The 21,169-nt window shown below is 44.0% G+C and overlaps 1 protein-coding gene across 1 annotated transcript in view; it reads right to left on the reverse strand.

Moving 5' to 3' along the window:
- Positions 1 to 401: 401 nt before the first annotated feature.
- Positions 402 to 21,169, reverse strand: part of tenm2a (teneurin transmembrane protein 2a) — a 323,556-nt gene continuing 302,788 nt past the window's right edge. Inside the window, 10 exon segments of the mRNA XM_042339902.1 lie at positions 402 to 1,743; positions 2,869 to 2,900; positions 2,903 to 2,998; positions 4,216 to 5,830; positions 10,155 to 10,451; positions 12,002 to 12,237; positions 13,952 to 14,127; positions 16,774 to 17,648; positions 18,858 to 19,012; positions 20,185 to 20,417. Of these exon segments, the coding sequence (XP_042195836.1) occupies positions 982 to 1,743; positions 2,869 to 2,900; positions 2,903 to 2,998; positions 4,216 to 5,830; positions 10,155 to 10,451; positions 12,002 to 12,237; positions 13,952 to 14,127; positions 16,774 to 17,648; positions 18,858 to 19,012; positions 20,185 to 20,417 (4,477 nt within the window). The 3' untranslated portion in view covers positions 402 to 981.

A 21,169-nucleotide genomic window follows, 5' to 3' on the forward strand; every position in this document is an offset into this window, starting at 1 on the left:
AGGGTCTCATCGCACATTTTTAGTTCATTAAACAGTAATTATGCCTCCTAATTGCCCTTTCCCCCCCCCCCGTTACCCCTTTTCCCTCCCTCCCTCCCTCCCCACTCCCCGTGTCTTAGTTTACAGGGCCGGTGAAAAGCAGTGCCGTTCATAGCAGTGAAACATTGGCCACAACGCTACCATAAACCATTACTGACGAACTACTTTTAAGAAACTATGCAGAATACACCCTGCACACGTCAATCTGTCCACAATGTCGTTTTATTTTTCTTTTTTTTTTTAAAAAGAGTACCACGGTGTGTATGACAATAACATATCTTGTTTAATAATTACGTCACATCTTTAGAGACATAATGCCCTCCCTCCCTCCCTCCCCCCCCCTCCCTCCCTCCCCTCCCCAGAAATAGGACTGCTGGATTCAGTCACCATAATCTCCAAGGCTCACTGTGTCCACTACAGTTGCTATGCCAATAAACAAAACAATACATTATTGTAAGGAGTCTGGCCCAGGCTTCGATGGATCAGTACATTTCGGATTTGTTTCAACAGGTTTCCTTCGGGTGGGGGTTATATTACAAAAGGTTGCATCTATGCAGTTGCCGGATTCTTTCGAGGTGGTCATTTCGGATTCAAGTGTTTCAAATGACGTACCTGTGAGGCAGTAAGTTTACCGAGTGAAGAAAAGAGACGGAGACTTGCCTATTTTACGTTTCATCAGTCCAGAGAACCTGGGCTATGTTATAAAAAGGGGTACTTGTCAAGCAATTAGTTTTTTTGTTGTTTCTCTTGGGCTCCAGTCCCGTTCTGGAGTCCTTATGTGCCGACAAACTCATTTTATATGAGCTTGGTTCTTCTCCTCAGTTCAGTTCCAAAGTCGCTTAGTTTCAATGTCCCCTTTATAGTTTCCATCTCCTTAGGAGAGGAGAGGGTGATTGTGATCAATCTTCCAGCTTGTGCCAGAGACGACAGCAGTACGGTTTGTTACCTCTTTCCCATCTCGTTCTGTCTCAGGAACTGAATATTGGTGGAACTGTCTGCCAGCTCTGGGTACTGTTCCACTGGCAACACATAGTACCCCTCGTAACCTTGAATCCTGCCAGCACTCAGCAACTGTTGTTTCTCTCCTTCAGTCCACAGTCGGCCTCCTTCCTTGCCATCCCTTGCCTTCTGCTGCTCCCTAGTCCAGGCATTCGCTAGAGCCCGTAGCCTGGCTTGCTCCAGCAGCCTGGCCTGCTCCTCTTCCAACGTGTCTGGTGTAATTCCGTAGCGGATGTTTAGCAACAAGGCTCCGTGCTGGAACTCAATGTTTGTGAACCTTCGAGTCCTGCCGTTAAGCAGAATTGCTGGTTGAGAAACCGTGATGTTAATCCCGTTCTCCAGCACTTTGCGGCCACTTGTCATGCCCAGCGTTGCCAGGTCTCCGTCCGACGAGCCAATTTTCACCAAGTAGTGGGTATCTTTTCCGTTGATGGTGTAGTGCATTTTCTCTAAATAATAGGCGTTGTTCAGAATGGACGCTATTTTCCTGCTGTCGTCATTAGCCAGGCTCGTCGTGCCAGTTGTTATTCTACCTTCTTTGACGGCAAACATGACTCCCTTCCCGATGATGGAATCGGTGACTGCAAACCAGTGTCCAGGCCTGTCCTTGTGGCCTAACCTGATGGGTTTGGCCAGTGAGCACCCTTCCAGGGTCATGAAGGCTTTGTTGAGTCTCTCTGCTACTTGCTGAACCCCTGAAACAAACTTAATACCAGAGACAAAAGGGAAGGAAGTTAGCATCTCTACCTGGTGTGAAGATAACGGGGTGCGATATGATAGTGATCATCGGTTGAAATATGTGGTTAAGCGAGTCGATAACTAAACACAGGCCTTGACTTCCCTGGCTTTGTTACAACTAATAATAATAATAATCATCATAATAATCCTTAAATAGCACCTCATCACATAGTTGAGACATCTCCAAGCGCTTCACAGGATTTATTGTAAAGTGGATTGACTGTGTATTCTGTGGGCAAAATGTAGTTTGTGCACAGCAGTGTCCTACAAATAATCATGGAGTCAGTAACCAATTTTACTTGGGGGATTTGTTGGCCAGGACACAGAGAAACAACCTTCTCTTTTCGAATGGCACCATGAGATCTTAACAGCCACCTGAACAGGCAGACGGGACCTCGGTTTAATGTCTCATCTGATGGTCTGAGCTGGACTGGGACCTCCATTGGAGTTGCTGACCCAGTTCATGGCATTCTGACTTAATGTGGATTTTTCTTGTTGAGTTAAGATGGCATCCAGCCAACCAGCCTTGTTGATTACATTGATCACTGTTACACATTGTCATTTCACCTTCGGAATACAGAGGTGGAATCACTGGCACAAACAGTCAGGTCGAAACACAAAGAAAACTGCTGTTTCTGACAATCTGTGGGGAAAAACACAGATCCCCAGAAAGATCAGCAATCTATAGCAGGTTATTAAAGTGGGATTAATGGTCCAGGCCTGAAACATCGAGCAGTTTCTCTTTTTCAGATGTCAAATTGACCTGTCGCGCACTTCCATGCATTTCTGCTTTTCCATACGGGCAGATACAGAGATATGGAAAAAAAAATCCAAATAAATCAATGTTGTCACTCAATCCATGACTGTTTGTGGGACACTGCTGTGCGCAACTTTCTGCCACGTTTGGCCCACAAGATATACAGTCAAATCACTTTACCATATATTCTGCGCAGCGCTTTGAGATGTCTCAACGACATGACAAGGTGCTCGGCTACCAAATGCAAGGATTATTATTACTATGGAAGGATGGTCAGCAGGCGTAGACGCAGAGAGAAAGGCAACGAATAATTTCAACTGGTTCTGCTTCCTTACCTGCAAGTTTTCTCGTTCTTGGCTCTCCACCACTCGTACGGAGGTTTCGCGAAGTGAATGGCCGGCTTTGGGAATCCAGGAATAATGTTGTACAGCTGGAACCCGAATGTCACAAGCCAACTTTTGACATCTGCAGGGAAGACAGAATGAATGTTCAACATTCATTCGATGCATGGGGTGAAGATCAAAGAGAGAGAAAAAGGGAGAAAAACATAAACATTTATCGCCTTGAGACGTCTTAAAGACGTGATCAGACGGTATGTCAAATGCAAGGATTATTATTATTATTATTTCCCCAAATCAAAACAATTGAAATAAATGCCTTCACTGTGATGCTGTTGATGTTGTCAAAGCGTGGATTCAGGATGATACATTCTTTTAAAAAACCCCACCAATTAACATAAGAACATAAGAAAATAGGAGCAGGAGTAGGCCATTTGGCCCCTTGAGCCTGCCCCGCCATTTAATAAGATCATGGCTGATCTTCTAACCTAATTTCATTTACCTGCCCTATCCCCATATCCCTTAATCCCTTTAGTTTTTAAAAATCTATAGATCTCAGTCTTGAATATGTTCTGGGGAACTCAATAAGTTCACTACTCTCGTGAAGAAATGTTTTCTCAACTCAGTTCTAAAAGGCTGACCTTTAATCCTGAGACTACGACACCTAGTTTTAGATTCTCCAACCAGGGGAAACAGTCTCACAATATCTACCCTGTCAAGACCCTTAAGAATCTTAGAGGTTTCTATAAGATCAATTCTTCGACAAAAATCAACGTTGAGCAACCCCCTCCCATTTGAAGCTGAAATCAACAGATTAACAAATGAATTTGGAGTCACATTTGCTGCCGTAAAATCCTTGGCTACAATTCCCAAACCTACTGAACTTTAAAAAATGATAATTAAAGCCCCTACAATTTCTTCCCTTATTTCTTTTAGTCCCCTGGGGATGGAAATCATCTGGGCCTGGAGATTTGTCTGACTTCTGAGGCGCAAGTTTACCCATTTCTATTTTCCTGTTTATAATTAAGCCGTAAAGTTTCTCCCTTTCCTGAATCCTCCTTGCCAGTTTACTATATGCAAAACTACACCAGGCCTCTGAAATAGACTTCACTAAAATCCTGTCATAACCTCAAAATCCATTGTGATTTTGGTGATCTGGAATCAGAGAAATTTACAGCACAGAAGAAGGCCATTCGGCTCATCTTAACTGCATTAAGAACAACCTTTTCTGTCCCATTTACATGCTCTTTCCCCATATTCCTTGCAATCGACTCCTTTTTAGGTAACGAGCGTGAAACGGCCTGAATTGAAGCAACGTTTTGGTTTGCCTCCGAGTGATCTTACCGGTTACGTAATCTGCGACTTCCTGTATGTTGCTGAGAGGATTGTTGTTCTTGAACATGTATAAGTTGAAGGGGGCAGGATCTTTGCCAATGTCGTTCCATATGGAATAATCGGGAGCAGTCCAGCGTCCAGCTAAGACATCATAGTCCCTCTGGCCAAAGTGAACCAGCTTAGTGAGTGTCTCATAGAGGCCGCCGTGAAATCCGACCACCAGCTGGAAGTCAGGGTTAGAGTCGTGGTATATTTCACCGTAGGCGGTGTATTGGAGCTGCTTGATCATTAGTCCTCTGCTGCTGAAGACTGCCAGAGGGGTGCCGGTGTTATCCGAGGCGATGTAAAACTCTTCTCCGCTGCTTATCTCCATGGCAAAGAGATGGCCCTGGAGATCATAGTACAGGGACGTGATCTCCGAACTGGAGTGATTGTAAACGTGAGTCACCCTGGTTGGGTTGTTGAGATCCGCGTAGAAGAACTGCAGATGCTGTCCGAAATTGGTCTTGCTGGAAACCCTGCGAGCCAGGCCATCGTAACGATATTGCACGTTCCACCCGTTGACTTTACTGTAAACCCGGATGAGCAGACTCTTGGAGTTGTACTCGAACACGTCGGAGCCACGTTGGGAGAGGAGGCCGTCCTCATCCAGTTTGTACTGCACGTCCCCCAAACGTGTGATCCTGTCTCGGAGATCGTAACGCAGAGGCATGAGGCGAATGCTGCTCCCGGGGTTCAAGAGATGGAGGTTGCCGTTGAGGTCGTAACTGTAGCGCCAAGTGGCTTTGTCATTCACAGTGACCGTCTGCAGTTGCCCATCCCCATCATAGTCATAGTTATATTTGGTCGTGTTTGCATAAGGCCCAACCTTGATCTCTCTCTTGATCACCCTACCCATGCTGTCGTATTGAACTGTCATCCAGTACATGAGGGATCTGAATATCTCGTATTGGACTTCCTTGATGCGTCCGTGAGTGTCAAAGTGCTTGCTGAGCGTCATCACGGCTGTGGTGATGATCTGATTTATGTCGTAATATATGACCCCGAACTTCCCGAAATGTTCGACCTTGCCTGATATCTCATCGTAGCGGTAGAGGTCAACGGGGAGCGGCGTTTCGCTGATGACCGGCTTCATGCTGGCAACCCGGAAGCTGTTATCGTGGTAGGTGTAATCGAACCGGGCGTTCACCATGCCTTCCTCCGAGTACCTGTACATCTGTCGGTCGATGAGCGGACCGACCTTCCGGTACCGGATGGTGCAAGAGAAGCCGCCGCTTTGCAAGTTGACCATCTTGAGGACCCCCGTGGTCTCGTCGTAACCAAACATCACGGCCGTGCTGTCGTACAGGATCTCGGTGAGCTTCGACAGCTTCCCGTACTTGTAGAAGACTTGGCGTCCGGTCCCCAGGTAAGCCGATTTCAGGATGCGCCCTTCCTTGGTGAAATCGAAGATCATTGACGCGTTGCTCTCTGGAGGATGGTAGATGTTGCGGATGTAGCCGATGGAATTGTGAGTGGACATGGTGTGGCGGGCGACACTGGGCATGGTGACTGCAAGGAGGTTTTCCCTCTGGTCGAATTCGAAGATGTACTGACGTTGGCTCTGCAGCAGTAACACCAAAGACTACAGAGAAAAGAAAGGTTAGCACAGCTTGAAATAACCTCTTTAATAACGATGATAATCCTTGCACTTGATACAGCGCCTTATCATGTCCTTGCGACATCTCAAGGCGCTTCACGGGATATACTGCAAAGTGGACTGACTGGGTATTTTGTGTGCAGGTGAAATGCGGCAGCCAGTTGTGCTCAGCAGTGTCCCACAAACAGCCCTGGAGTGAGTGACCAATTTTATTTGGGGGATTGTTGGCCAGGACAACAAATTGATGGCTGGGAGTTTTTATGGATAAACATTTAGATTGCGACTTCAGACTGTGATGACTTAAGCTTAAACCAGGGAATATTGGACCCTTTGATCTTTCCTTGGTTTGGCTGGCTGTTTGCCCTCAATTCATACTAGACTGCTGGCAAACTCGAGTGAACTTCTGCGATGCTTTCAAGATAAATGAACCAACAGTTTAATTTCAGCACCAGAAGAGACGTAATCAAAAGCAGAAGGTAAGACGGCGGGGTGGGCTGGTAGGACATCAATCTGGAGGAAGTATCTTTGAGGTTATTTAATTAATTTGTAAAGTGTTTTAGATTTCCTTCTCCTTGCCACCTTATCAGGTTGAGATCTCACCCAGTTGACTGCTTTCCTTCCAAGTCACTGTCGAGCAATTTTCCGTGCGGGGGAAAGGGAACCCAACTGCACGCCACGATTTCTCCGAGTTGTGGATAGGGCAGCAGAGACAAGAAACTCCCAGCTGTGGGAAATTGAAAGCACAAACCTCCACTATATCACTCCCTTGTGCAACGTGCGTGCCAGAGTGCATTGTACTGTTACCCCCTACACTGTCTCTGGTGCTCAAACTCATTAAAGCAGGAGACAGTCACTTGTGCTTCAATCAGCTTTGAGCTTATTCTTTCAGTGTGGAGTCCCATGCTCCATTACATGCTATAATTTTGTTTCTGATTGGGACAATGTACTTACTACTAGACCGCCTGATGGGTTCTGGTAATTTGACATAGTTGTAAATTAGAATAAAGCTGCAGTGGACTATTTGACAGGACTGATTGAGCAATGTGAAGAAAAACTGTAGCCTCTGAGCAACGTCCATTGATTGGACACTACTACATTCATTAACATTTTCTCAAAAGTAAAATATTTTCCATTTATCGAGATCAAGCCACCTTGGGAAGGGAGATCCAGTATATCACTGTGGGATGTTACAATCTTACACTGCTGATTAAACAAATGCAATGTTTCTAACGGAAAGAAAATCAGATAAAACAAAATGTCAGGGATTTCTGTGTGCTAATGAGCCAGATTGTACGCTGACAAATAATATAGGATAAGTAATAATAGTAATAATAATATTCCTTGCATTTGATATATCACCTTTCACATCAGGAGGACGTCACATAGTATTTTTGTAGGTGAAGAATAGTTTAACAACAGACTGATGATGGCAGCATGATCCGGGAACAACCATCTCTCTCTAGCGATCAATGCATGTCATCAATAAGTGGACATCATGCACTTTATGACAGAAATGATAAAAAATACAGTGGCTTGGGCAACGAGGGGTGATATCACACTTTGCATTAGAAGGCATGACTTTCGCAAAGGGTGCTCACGTGAGATATTCCCATTGCAGTACACGTGTAGAGTCACAACGCAATGGGCAGTTTGTGTGTTCAAGAACCAGATCAAGGCTTGATATCCCATTTGAAGTTGACACACTCCAGTTTAATACTGAGGGAATGTTGCATTGTTGGCACATGGGATGTTCAGCAGAGGACCTGCCTGTTTATTATGGTGATTGAGATGGATTTTATATTAAAGAGCAAGAAGTTCGCTGTTTTCGGCGTTTTACTCATCCAAAATTCACCAAACACATATGACTAATTGGCCACTTATCTCATTGCTGTGTATGGCATCTTACTGCTATGTTTGCTTATATTGCAGACGTGACTGCACTTCAAAAGGACTTAGCCGGTGAAGTGCTGTGAGATGTTTTGACACGATAAGCTGTGATATCAATTGCAGGTATCATTATTACAATCACACAGGAATAGCGAGCAGCACAAGAGCGAAGATTCTGTTACATTAAACCTTTGTCACAAGAGAGTGGCACGGTACCACACAGCCCGGCAGGAGAGGGTGGCTCTGTTTGTAACAAGTAGGAATACATGCCTTTCTTGTAGACTCCTACTTTCCCTCTATTTCCTTATGTTATTATGGAGTACTGTGGAATAGTGGTTAGCGAGCTCGCTTCACAAGCGAGAGGATCCAGGTTCAATTCCCGGGTGCGGCAAAACCTTAGGCGGGTTTCCTTACTCCACATGCCTCTGTTTACCTGGCGGTAAGTGGGAACCCGGTTGTTAGTCGATTGGCGGATCCCTTAATCCCTCCAAAAAGAATATGGTCACTCAATCCACGCTTGTTGGTGGGACGCTGCTGTGTGCAATCGGCTGCCGCGTTTCGCCCACAAAATACACAGTCAATTCACTTTGCAATATATTCTGTGAAGCGCTTTGAGGCGTTACATCGACTTGATAAGGCGCTATATCAAATGCAAGGATTATTATTATTAATACTATTATTGTATATTCCTAATGGTAAAGAGAGCGTAAAGAGTTTAGAAACAACAGCACTATTTTTCTACGTCGCTAAGAAATACAATAGTTATGGGAATTTCAGGGAAAACATGGCTTGTCCATCAACAAGTGGCATTTCTGCTGTGGATTCAGAATTGCGCTTTGGTGAGGTTTAGTGATGCCCTCTCATACACTCGGCAGTCAAACACATTGTGTTGTTCTGCTTCAGGCAGCCTGTAAAGTCCGAGTGTCAAATCCACTACAATCTGGTGGGAAAACAGGACACAGGGGATTGCAGTCACTGCCTCAGCTCAACACCTCCCAGCTTGGCTCGGGTCAGGTCCTGAACTGAGGTTGAACACAGATTGACGTTGTCCTCCCACTTCACCTAACTGAACACCAGCACTTAGCAGCATCACCCTGTCCTTTAACTGAGTCAGTCTCTTAAAGTCCATGAAGATATAAAAGTACTCAGATACAATTTCTATTAATTCAGCGCAAGTAACGGAGAGACTCTTTGTCAGATAACAATAATACTTGCATTTGATATAGCGCCTTATCATGTCGCTGAGCGCTTCAAAGCACTTCATAGAATATATTGTAAAGTGGATTGACTGTGTATTTTTGTGGGCAAAACACAGCAGCCAATTGCACACAGCAGTGTCCCACAAACAGTCGTGGATCGAGTGACCAATTGATTATTATTATTTTTTTTGAAGGAAGTATTATCCCCGGAAAAGCGATCCGCCAATCGTCTAACAACCGGGTTCCTACTTACCGCTGGGTAAACAGAGGCGCGTGGAGTAAGGAAATTTGCCCGACGTTTCACCCTGCTGGGGATCGAACCCAGGTCTCTCGCTTGCGAGGCTACAGGACTCCATTCTTTCAAAGTCCCTTGAACAGTGGGAACAGAGGAAGCATCACTCTCAGCAGTGGGCCAGAGTGGCACAGGATTTCTGTGGCTCTTCATAAGCGGAAGCACATTGGTACTCTCTGAGAGCGCTCTTTCATTACGATAAGAGCTCATTCAGATACAATTTTCAAAATAATCCCCATCAGAAGAAAATCTCTTTCCAAATTCCAATTTGCCTCAATTTAATTATTATTTTTATTTATAATTAAATTTTCTATGCCTGCAAACTGCCGCAGGGGTTGTTTCTACATTGCAGGCTACACTAGCAGTGCTTTGCTAATCCTATTACCTAAACGCCTGCAGGGTAGTCATAGTTGGGGCTGAAAAAATAAACCTTTTATAGATCGTAGAATCATAGAATGCTGGGGCACAGAAAGAGGCCATTCAGCCCATCATGCCTGTGCCAGCTCTTTGAAAGAGCTACCAACTAGTCCCACTCCCTCACTCTGTTCCCCCTACCAATTTTTTTCTTTTCAAGTAAATACCCAATTCTCTTTTGAATGTTGTTATTGAATCTGCTTCCCCTTTCAGGCAGTGCGTTCCACATTGCAACAACTCGAAGCGCAAAACCATTTCTCCTCATCTCTCCTCTGCTTCTTCTGACAATTATCTTGAATCTGTGTCCTATGGTTACCAACCCACCCGCCTGCGGAAACGTTTCTGCTTATTTACTCTATCAAAACCCTTCATAAATTTGAACACCTCTATCGAATCTCCCCTTAACCTTCTCTGCTCTAAGGAGAACAGTCCCAGCTTCTCTCGTCTCTCCACATAACTGCAGTCCCTCGCCTCTGGTATATATTACGTTAGTGGGACTCACTGATGGAAAACGTACTTTATCCAGGTATGCGTAGCTCCACACTTTCCCGTCAGAGAAAACCCTTGACACAACCCTGCCCTGCCCGTCGTACTCGGTCTTCTCGCTCATCACCCCGCGCTGGACTCCGATCAGCTTGCCGTTCGGAGAATAGGAGACGTTAACGGGAGCCAGGCCGCTGCTCGGCAGCCAGTTGGTGGGCCGGCCCAGTGCGTCGTAAATAATCCTCAGCGTGAATTTGCGGTGATCGTCGTAGATCTTCTCCGTGCGGGAATTGCGATCAAAATCGATGGAGAGCAGGTTCCGCCCATGCACCTGTTTCGAGATGAAAGAGCCCTTTTGTCACAAATGCCATAGGAACAAAGGAACAGGACCAGGCCATTCAGTCCCTCAAGCCAGTTCCACCTTTACTATGTCACGGGTGATCTGTACCTCAACTCTAATGCCCCATAGTCCCCTGATACCCTGACCTAACAAATATTTATCCACCTCAGTCTTGAAAATGTGAATGGATGCAACATCCACAGCGTTTTGAGGGAGAGAGTTCCAGATTTACACTACCCTTTAGGTAGAAAAACTGTCTTTTGATTTCACTCCTAAATGGCCTAGCTCTAATTTTAAGAATACGCCCCCACTTATTCTGTTTGGATTCCCCCCAAGCCACTTTCTTTACCCAAAGGCGGGGCGAGGAGGGGGAGAACACCGCGGTAATTTATTTCGTTTTAATTGTAATAGCCTCTGCCTGGCGTAGACGATTACATTCTGTGGCTGGCTTTGCCAATGCCGAAGACAGCTTTCAAATGAAATTATCATCAATATGATTTAAGTGATCGCAAGGCTGGCTTGGGTTCAAAGACGCTTCAGTGCGTTCAGCCTTCCCTAATGGGCACGAACATCATGGTTAACAGTTTCATTATCGATTTTCTCCATATGGAATTTTTAAAGAGAGCAAACTTCATTTCTTTACAGCTTCCCAACACCTCTTCCCACCCCTTCCCCCACGCGAAAAAAAAACATGCATGAGCTATGCTTTCAAGCGCCTCCTTAAAATTATTCTCTTTATAAGTCCGAAACCTAGAATATAAAGTGGATAACAGAGGGCTTGAGAAATTGCTTCATTCTCTGGCAGAGGCAAATTACGATCTTATCACCAGTGCTGTTTTGTTTATTTGTTTTTTTTCTCCAATCTTCAATTTGTTGTTTGATTCCGCAGGGTATCTCACTCAAGAGAGCGTTACTCGTGTGTCCGCCTAAGCAGTGAGCGTCAGCAAACTCAGCAACAAGCACCTCTGATCCTGTCTCATTCAATGCCTAAAAAGTAGCACTTTCCAGCAGGGTTCACTGGGGAATAGAATTGTAGAATCTTATAGCATAGAAGTAGATCATTCGGCCAATCTTCGAAAGAGCTACCCAACTAGTTCCACTCCTCCGCTCTTCCCCATAACCCTGCAAATTTTTCCTTTTCAATTACCTATCTAATTCCCTTTTGAAAGCTATGATCAAATCTGCTTCTACCATCCTTTCAGGTAGCGCATTACAGTAGTTATAATCTAGCTTGAAAACTGGCTGTTTTTTTCTTTCCCCTTCAAAGTGCACGACCGACCGAACCACCCACCCACCCAATCAATCAATCAATCAATCAATCGATCGATCGATCGATCGATTGATTCTACAAGACTTCCAAGATATAATCATTATGTGGAACTCAAAGTCTAGATAGTGTTTGACTCCCCCAAAATGTTAATGAATGTGTGGGGGAATGGGATTGAATTGAATAGCTCTTTTCAAAGAGCTGGCACAGACACGATGGGTCAAATGGTCTTCTTTTGTGCTGTAAGATTCTATGATTCTATGAAGTTGCTTACCCTAAGTTTTCTTCCAAACACAGTCACTTTGCCCTTAGTCTGTTCCTTCCTGAGGCGCCATTCAATAGAGTTCAGTCCATTTTCCACCGGCAGAGTAATATTGCGTCGGCCAACAGTTGGACTTATGGTGCCAGCGAGTATATGAGGTTCAGTGTAAAAACTGACCCCCATTCCATTAGCATACATCACTCGAAGGGTCCCATTGTTGCAAAGCTGATAACTGTTCCTCACTTGATCTGTTTAAAATGATGAACAAATTAAAATATATCATAGCAGTTAACAACTATATGACACACAATGGGGTTAGGGAGGGGAATAAATCCACCCGAGTATAAACTGTACTGAGTGTGAAGAATTTGGCAGATTCTTCAATTAAATCTTGATTTTGAAGCCAGTTTTGCGTCGTTCTTAAAAGAACACACGGAGAAATTTAGACTTCAAAATGCGTTTAAGAATTTGCCAAATTCAGCACACTGAACTGCTAAGGAACAAAGTAAATCTAGTATTTTAATAATGGAACAACCAGGGGCAGATGGCTTTTCTCAACAGTAGCACTCCGAATGGGCAGACTTCCATCGAAGATGCAGAGACCAACAGGCCAGGTCTCTACTCAGCGTGGAGGAAGCTATGGAGAACAGCAATGTAATCTTGGCAGATCACAACTGAAACAACAGCATGTTCTTAAATGCAATCTATGACATAAAGCTGGCCAAGGGTATAAACTGACTCAAATGACCCACCTGCTGATGGCTTTGATTTGAGCTGCTTCCGGGTTCACAGTTCAATGACTAGATTGGTTTGACTGCTCTTAAGCACGGGCATGAGTTTCCGCATGTGTCAGACACCCGCCCCCCCAAAAAAGGAGACTTAGCTGGCGAGCATGGCTTATGAATGCAACAGATTCAAATAATTTGTTAGTTGCTGGGCGGGTTAAATCTGTGCCCACAAGTAGCTTGTCCTCCTTGCATTGCTGCTAGGTGATGGGACCTCACTGATCTCGCTACATAGGCTTCAATAAGACCTCTTACAAGTTGTCACGGGCTGCATTGCTTCCCACTCACTGTAGATGTAGACCTTTCCTGAAATATCTGAGCGTAAAGAAAGAAGAACCAAAACTGACAACAACTCTTTCAACACTCGGTTGCTGAAGTTTCAACCTTCTTATTCAATATACTATTGGGTGACACTGGAACAAGAACTTGGGGCGTGCAAAATGAATAAGTAAAAAGGACTGATAAATGGTGCTTTGTTTCAGGGAAACAGATTATTTTATGCTGATTATCACGGAAATAAGGAATGGTTCAGAGTTCAGTAAGGCCGTTATTTTTGTTCTAGCCCATTTGTATAATTTTACAGGACATATTGAGTTATAGCAACCAATTTTGAAAGCCTTAGCAAAAAAAAATATATAAACTGTGAGAAATAATACCGTGGTTTCTAGTGTATGCGTAGGGCATAAATGTCTACATTATGAAGTATTGGACAATTTGAGTCAGTATCGGTGAAATTTATCAGCCAAATCAGAATAACTACCAGGACATAAAAGTAATTTAACAGAGTATAAAAGTCATTATTTGTTTTGATTTGTTTTAAACACTTGCACAGATGCTAACGTGAAGATCATTGAGCAAAAGATGCCTGGGGCCAAATTCCACTCGGTCTTAGCTATTCGGGACTGTCTTCTCTTAAAATTTATGATCGCACAGAATTCTGCAAAATTATCTCATTCAGCCTTAAACTGGAAGCCGGTTTCTTTTGAAGAGCCGCAGAAATTCAACCTACGAATTAAAACTGAATGTAAGAATTTTGCTCCAATTTTGCGCAATCCTAAATTTTAAGGTAAAATGGTGCGAAGAAGGTGGAATTTGGAGCAAGTGTGTGTGTGTGTGTGTGTCTATAACTGTGTCGGTGGGCAATGGAACTTTGATGTGTGCGCAGTTTTCACTTTACCTTGAACGAGCGTGTAGGATGCATCTACAGAAGACAGGTTGGTGGTGACTGTGACATCATCTTCTCTGTTGGAGGTTTCGATGTCAATATTGATGGACCTCTCCATTTCTCGATGCAAACTGGTGACAACCCCAGTTGGACGAGTCACATTAGTGAGTCGTCCTTCACTATCGTAACTAAGTGAAAAAAATTCATTATATCAGGTCAATCCATGATTTACATCTAGAATAACAGATAACAATAACAGAAATTAATAGATCTTGGGAGTGAGTTAGATCACTGGATACATGGAATTGGGTATAAATAGTTGAATAAGTTCATGGAAGTGAGTGAACTAAGACGATTGGATATCTAGAATTGGATTACATAGAGTGTGATGAATATTTAAGACTTGGAGTTACAAAGAAACTGAAGCACACCTGGTATACATTTTTGGCACCACTGGAAAAGAGAAGGAAGTTCCTCTTAGTGTCCTCACCACTGATCCTCCAGATAAAATTGGCCATTCAAATTGCTGTGTGCAAATTGGATGACATGTCTGCCAAGACAGCTAGTAAGCTTTACAGAAACATTGTGACGTGCTCTGAGATGTTCTCAACATTATATGTCCTTCATCAGATGCATGGATTGCTATTCTTTGATTTTGGATAGCTCACTACGGAAGATTTTACCATTATATATGCCCTGAAAGAGTACCTCCATGTAACCCAGTAGATATTGTTATCGAATGAGCTGTTTCTTAGAAAGAAGCCTCAACAGATAATTTTTAGGTTTATTGAAACATTTTCACATTTTTAAACGATTTAGCTCTGACAATCCTTTGTTAATATAGGTGGGGAGAAACAACACCTGGGACTTTTGTTAGACACCCAATTGCACACAGCAGTGTCCCACAAACTGTCATGGAATGAGTGACCAAATTATTATGCATTCTTTTTGAAGGGATAATTGCCCCCGGAAAGCGATCCACCAATCGGCTAACAATCAGGTTCCTACTCATTGCCAGGCAACCAGAGACGTCCGGAGTAAAGAAACTTGACTAAGGCTTTGCCCTGCCCAGGAACCGAACCTGCGTCTTCTCGCTTGTGAGGCGAGTGCTCTAGCCAATACCTTACAAGACTCCACATACGCTAGAGGACTCTACACAGCTAGATTTATTCTATTTTCTTAGCATTACAGAGAATGCAGAAGTCAGCGAAAATGTAGAATGCAGTCTTAACATGGAAGCTGTTTACCTGTGCTTTTTAAAAGAACCAGGTTTGAAAATGAAGGCTGGATTTTAGTACTTGCCTAATTCTGGATGCTCTGAAATGCTACATCAACAGAATAAACGAAGACCCAGGTGGAATATCTCCCCCATGGCTCCTTAAAGGTTATGCACTGACAATTCTTAATTCTTAATGTTTAATTGAACACATGGGACCGTTCATCTTGAGCTACAAAAATCTAAGCGGTCATATATTAGGTGCCTGCAATTAATCACACCGCACTGTAGATTAATGTAATACATTGCACGTGGCATTTCATTACTTAGGTTTTTGTGACATCACTGAGGTCCAAACCTGTACATGTCTCATCGCCACCTCATTTTTCATAGTAAAAATTCCATTTATTAAGTGGTTGGATTTATTAATTAGACAGTGGTTGAGAGTTCCACTGTTAAATTACTTCTCGTGTATTTTTAGGATCATGCATTTTTTTTGCTTCCTCTTAACAAGGCCATCGATCCAGACTCTTTCACTTAGTTGAAGGTAGAAAGGCCACAATTCAGTCCAACACCAAGATGGACAACAGTAGTGGAGACAAGCAGATAAGTTGAGAAGTGGTTTGGTCAAACAAAACTTGGGTTTTAAAAGACTGTAGGGTACAAAAGGAAACAAAGTGAGAGGGAGGTAAGGACTTTTGGGTTACAATACGATTTGGCCTCCTGCTTGTCCCTTGTCCCCTCCTCTCCACCATGAGTGGCCGCACTTTGGAACTCTTTCCCCAATCCCTCCGCCTTGCCCCCTCCTTCCCCTCTTCACAACTGAAGACCTGAAGTCTCCTCTTCGTCCGTGTTTATGGTTACCTCTTCCCTCCCCCTGGCTCTGCGTCAGGCTCAGCGCTCCGAGACGCTGCCCAACGTGAAGGGCGCTATATAAATGCAAGTTGTTGTTGTTTTTGTCGTTGTAGGAGATTGTAATGATACTAATCCTTGTGGTTGAGAATGCACATATAAAGTTTCAAATCATTTCATCAGCCTTTGTTGTAAAGTGTCGGCCTTTATAGCCAAACACCCCAGTCAATTTACACAGTAATGTCCCACAAACAGTCATGAAGTGAATAAATAATTTAACTAGGACACTGGGATAAACTCCCTTTTTGTTCTTACAATAGTGCTATAGGATCTTTAACATTCACCTGGATAGGCAGAAGGGAACCCAATTTAACATCTCATCCAAAGAACATCACTTCTGTCGATGCACGGGAGGGGTCAGTGTAAAAGTGAGCTCAATGTCCCAATGCGGGGCTTGAACCTCCAACCTCCTGATCTGAGTGTCAAGAGTGTTCCTGACTTAATTATTACAACATAGAGAGGCGCAGGTGCACGTATACGGCAACACATTTAGAGCTTGGGAAGAATAAGGGAGGAACGTTCGTAGAATGACACTTCACGGCAGAATCGATAGAAGGAAATATACTCAAGCTGCCGAAAGATAACATGAAACCTGCGTGCACTAGCTTCCAATTTGCCGGTGTGCACTCACTCAGCATTAAGCAGCCTCCGGTGCACTTCGCCCATCTACAAAAACGAGGCGTTTTTAGAAACGAACGAATCTTACTCAAAGAAAGTGGTCCAGCCGATGTCATCCGTTTTGGTTGCCAGGAGACCGCTGTTCCCATCGTACGTGAAAACAACTAGTTCTTGGTTCTGGACGGATATGGCCTTGAGTCCTCCGCTGCTGCCGATGGATATCGAGCAGACTTGGTTGTCCGGCATCAGCAAGTGACGCGGCAGACCGGTGCTGTCCCTACGGATCTTGAGCGTGTTGCCGTTGTTGTCGACCACTTCCACAATGTCGTTGTCCATACTGTAGGAGAAGTTGTAGATGTAATCGCCCGTGACCAGGCTCATGGTGTACTGGTGGATCCCGTCCAGGTTGAAGATGTACAGCTCCTGTTCCGCCGCCGAGGCCACCTCGTACAAGTTCATCGCGTTCAGTAGCGGCCGGTTGCGGTTGATGGCTCGGATGCGGATGTTGCCCAGGTCAGCGATGTAAACAGTCTCGTCCGGCGAGATGGCCAGCGAGGAAGGCGAGTTCAGCTTGGCATCCGTGGCGTAGCCGTCATCACCGGAGAAGCAGTCGCAGTTGACGTCGTTCTTGCAGTCGCAGTCCGAGGCCAAACCCGCCAGCAGGGAGATTTCCCCATTGGTCGTCACTTGCCGGATGCGATTAATCTTCTTCTCGTCCGTCTCCGCGATGTAAAGGATCCCGGTGTGGGAGACGGCGATGGCGCTGGCAGACTCCAGCGCAGAGTAAATGGCCAGTTTGCTGAGGGAATAGTCAATGCCTGGGACCTGGCAGTGCATGGGGCGCCCGGCTATGATGCTGACCTGGTGGTTCTCGGTTATACGCAGAATTACATTGTTCTCCAGGACGTAGAGGGAATTGTCCATCGGGTTAATGGCAAGGTCGGTCGGCCATTCCAATCGCACCTACGGAGAGGAAAATTGGAATCGCAGAATAGAATGCAGTCGTCGCAAGAAAACAAAAAGATAATTTCAATGAAAAGGCATTATTTGGCTTTCATGGCTCTCAAGGTTGTTGATTTCTTTGATTTGGATTCAGACTGCGGTTAGATAGTTTTCCTGATAGCACAGATATCACTTCAATTCACGCAATTTTACTCTGGCCCTTAAAACTGAGTTGTAGTCTTCGCTGGATCTCACTGGACGCTAAACTAAGCCAGGGCACGTACATGTAAGTTCTTCATTGCTCTCGGCTGACGGTGTCCAGTAGAAAAACAACAGGAAAACCTCTCTGTAACACGCCTGCTTCTCCCCCACCCACCACCCCAGCACCATAATAAAAGCAATGCAATGTGCTTTTCTCTTTCTTATACCTTGATGCTCAGTACAGCACCCTTTCATAAATCACAGCATCTGAGTCGATGCCTATTTTTTCTTATGGCTTCCACAGTGATAGAGAAACCATTTCAATCACAATTTCGTATCTATTTCTATGGCTCACAATTACACCCTTCATTATATATTCACTATATATTAGATAGAGATAGATATACCAGTTGACCAAAAAGTCGTGAAAACTACCCTATTATCTAAAAAAATATATCATCATTTCTTTAGAACTTATTAGACATCGTAATGGTATCACGACTTTTTGATCATCCTCTATATATGATTCCTGATCACAACCCCAAGCTGGAATGTGCATCCTTGACTGTCCAGTGTTTGGATTGTCCTTCGAGAGAGAAACCATTTAAGACATATTTCCGTATCAATTTCTATGGTTCACAATTATACCCTTTGCTGTAAAATTCCTGTGGTTTCTTAATCCATTTCTTTTTTATAGTGAACCAATCTGAAGGACCTGTTCTAAAATACACCTTCCTATATCCTCCTCAAAAGCACTGGAGCTGATCTCCAGCCCTTGGATCATAAGGAAAACAATTGTGTTAAGTAATTGTCTCACAATAATGGATGAGCCAAAGTTGGTTGGAGCTCAGGACATCGTGCAGTAGCTACTCTGAAATCAGATTCAACAGAAAGGAGATCCAAAAATATGAAAAGGTCCCCAGCTTTACAGTGAGTGTTCTACCTAACCAGAGTATAAAACAAAGGAAAGCCAGATCAGTTCAATAAATCCTATGGAAGACAAATACTGCCTTTTCTATAACATTTTACCTGGCTTACATCCATACTGGAATCACAGCTCAAGGGACGGATTGCTGTTAGGTCGTTGGAGCCCAGCAGTGTGGAAATGATTCCATTTTGGTCAACTTTCCTTATCATTGTTGCATCCACAAAATACATCAAGCCATTCTTGTCCACTGCGATCCCTGGTGAGAACACAAGACAATTTAGGACCCCTGGAGTAAACCAGGTTGTCACAGCGAGTTACAGCACTGTCATATCAGCTCTGAAGCTCGAGTTCAATCCAGCCGACTGGGATGAAAGTCTCTCTTTGATTCCTGGAAATCTCCAAAGTATTAAGAGTTTGATTTGTCTCAAGCTATTGCCCGGGAAGCATGATTTTGCTGCACAGAATTCCCCACAATATCGGAATGATTGACTTTAATAAGTTGCCAGGCTGGGCTTAAAAGGACAGAGCACGAGGGTGGGCGAGGAGTGGAACTAAATTGCCGTGGTGATGCAGTGAAGATTAAATGCTCTTTGGAAATGCAAGGGGCTGGGTGCAAACACTATGGTGGGACAGCATAGAAGGAGTTTTGCGCAACTCTTACTAATGAATCATTTGACTTGGGGTGCTGTGAGACTGGGTGGGTAAAGTGCAAAATAAAATGGAAAATGTAGCATTCTTCAGCATTGACATCCTGCTCGAAAGGTCAGAGAAGAGAGGCAGCTTGAGAGAATTAATGCGACCAGTCTTTTAAATAACCCGGCCATCTAATAAATAATGATAGTGAATTATTCAGTACCTGAATAAGAGGAAATAATTGAAGCGCGAGAATGATGTAATTAATGTGTGCTTTATTTCATTCGAGGACAGAACATACTGGATCATTTACTATCGCCAATAGTACATGGTTCAGACTAAACCAATTTTGTTCGCTATTTATTTCGAATATATTATTCCTTGCCTTTCTCTCCTGCTTATGACGATCAGGAACTGTTTTTTGGAATCTGACCCATTTATTCAGCTCTTTGATTCAAGGACATTAATGAAGGTTTTACTCACTCCTGACTTTGTGAAGGTTTAACTCCTTCCTCCTAGCGTACAATGCATTTTCCAAACAAGTCACTATGCAATGCAGGTGTACTAAATATGTGAAGCTAGCAAACCTCTCCATCAATTGCCTTTCTATTTGCCTGCAGTGAATGAATTGTCTCCTAAATGCTGCCGAGGGCCTCTGTGCCATGTTACCTTCCAGAAAAATAAATGCAACATTTATGTACGTACTGATGCATTTTGCAAACAGAACACCCACCCACACACACACACACAAACACACACACACGTGCTATTGTAAAGTAACATGAAGGAGAATACCTCTGGGGCTCATAAGTGTGGCCTCCACTGCTTTTCCTCCATCACCGCACCTGGCTTCATCAAAAGGCAGGCACTGCTCCCCAGTCCCTGCCACAACCTCTGAATTACCGACAAGATCCCTGGCTCCCGAGAGAGACTTAATGCGGAAGATCTGCCGGCTGTTTGTGTCCGAGACATACAGCGCTCCCGTGACAGGATCCACAGCCATGAAGTACTTATGGGCCGGGTTGTTGCTTTAAGGTGGGAAAGAAAAGCACACGTTAAGTTCAAGTTCACAAGTCGGAGATTCTGGCTGCAAAGTTAGACAGACATCCGCCCCGCAGTGAAGGTGCTTTGCTTTTATTTAAAAGAAGATAATTTCCCCGTCTTAAAACGTTTGATCGACTACAGCAGCACAGAAACACAATCCTAAACTGCACCGCAAATGTGCGTCAATATCACCATCGCAGCAGCTGCCTCAGTGCTGTGCTGTATTTTTATTCCCACTCTATTCTGGATGTAGCACTAAAAATGGAAATGGAAGCTTCCTTTCTGCAAGGAAGATTCTGCTGTTAACCCGAACTGGCTCATAACTTGCAACTTTAATATGCTGGTTTTTTTTCTATTAAGGATGCAACTTATCATCACAAGGCTAAAACGCTCCTTCAAGTGAAGGCTGAACCCAAACTGATAAAACGATTCAATTTAAGTGCCACAAAAAGAGCCAAGAGGCCAAGAACCAGTCACATGTTTTATCTCTGAACCTCTGAAGTTTGCCTTTGATTACAGCTGGGATCGATTTGGTTTCAAGCATTCGAACTGCATCTAGAGAGGAATGTCTGATATGGAGATTCATGCTATCACACATTGATATATTCCAAACTCCTCATTGCTGCGCACTTTACATATCCACACCAGTAACGCTTTCAGGTCCTACACCAATAACTTAGCAGAACATTTCATGTTTATCACATTGAATCTTCTGCAATGTGGGCTCCCAAAGCCT

Source organism: Callorhinchus milii, unplaced genomic scaffold (genome assembly GCF_018977255.1).
Source record: "Callorhinchus milii isolate IMCB2004 unplaced genomic scaffold, IMCB_Cmil_1.0 Scaffold13, whole genome shotgun sequence".
Classification (NCBI taxonomy): Eukaryota; Metazoa; Chordata; class Chondrichthyes; order Chimaeriformes; family Callorhinchidae; genus Callorhinchus; species Callorhinchus milii.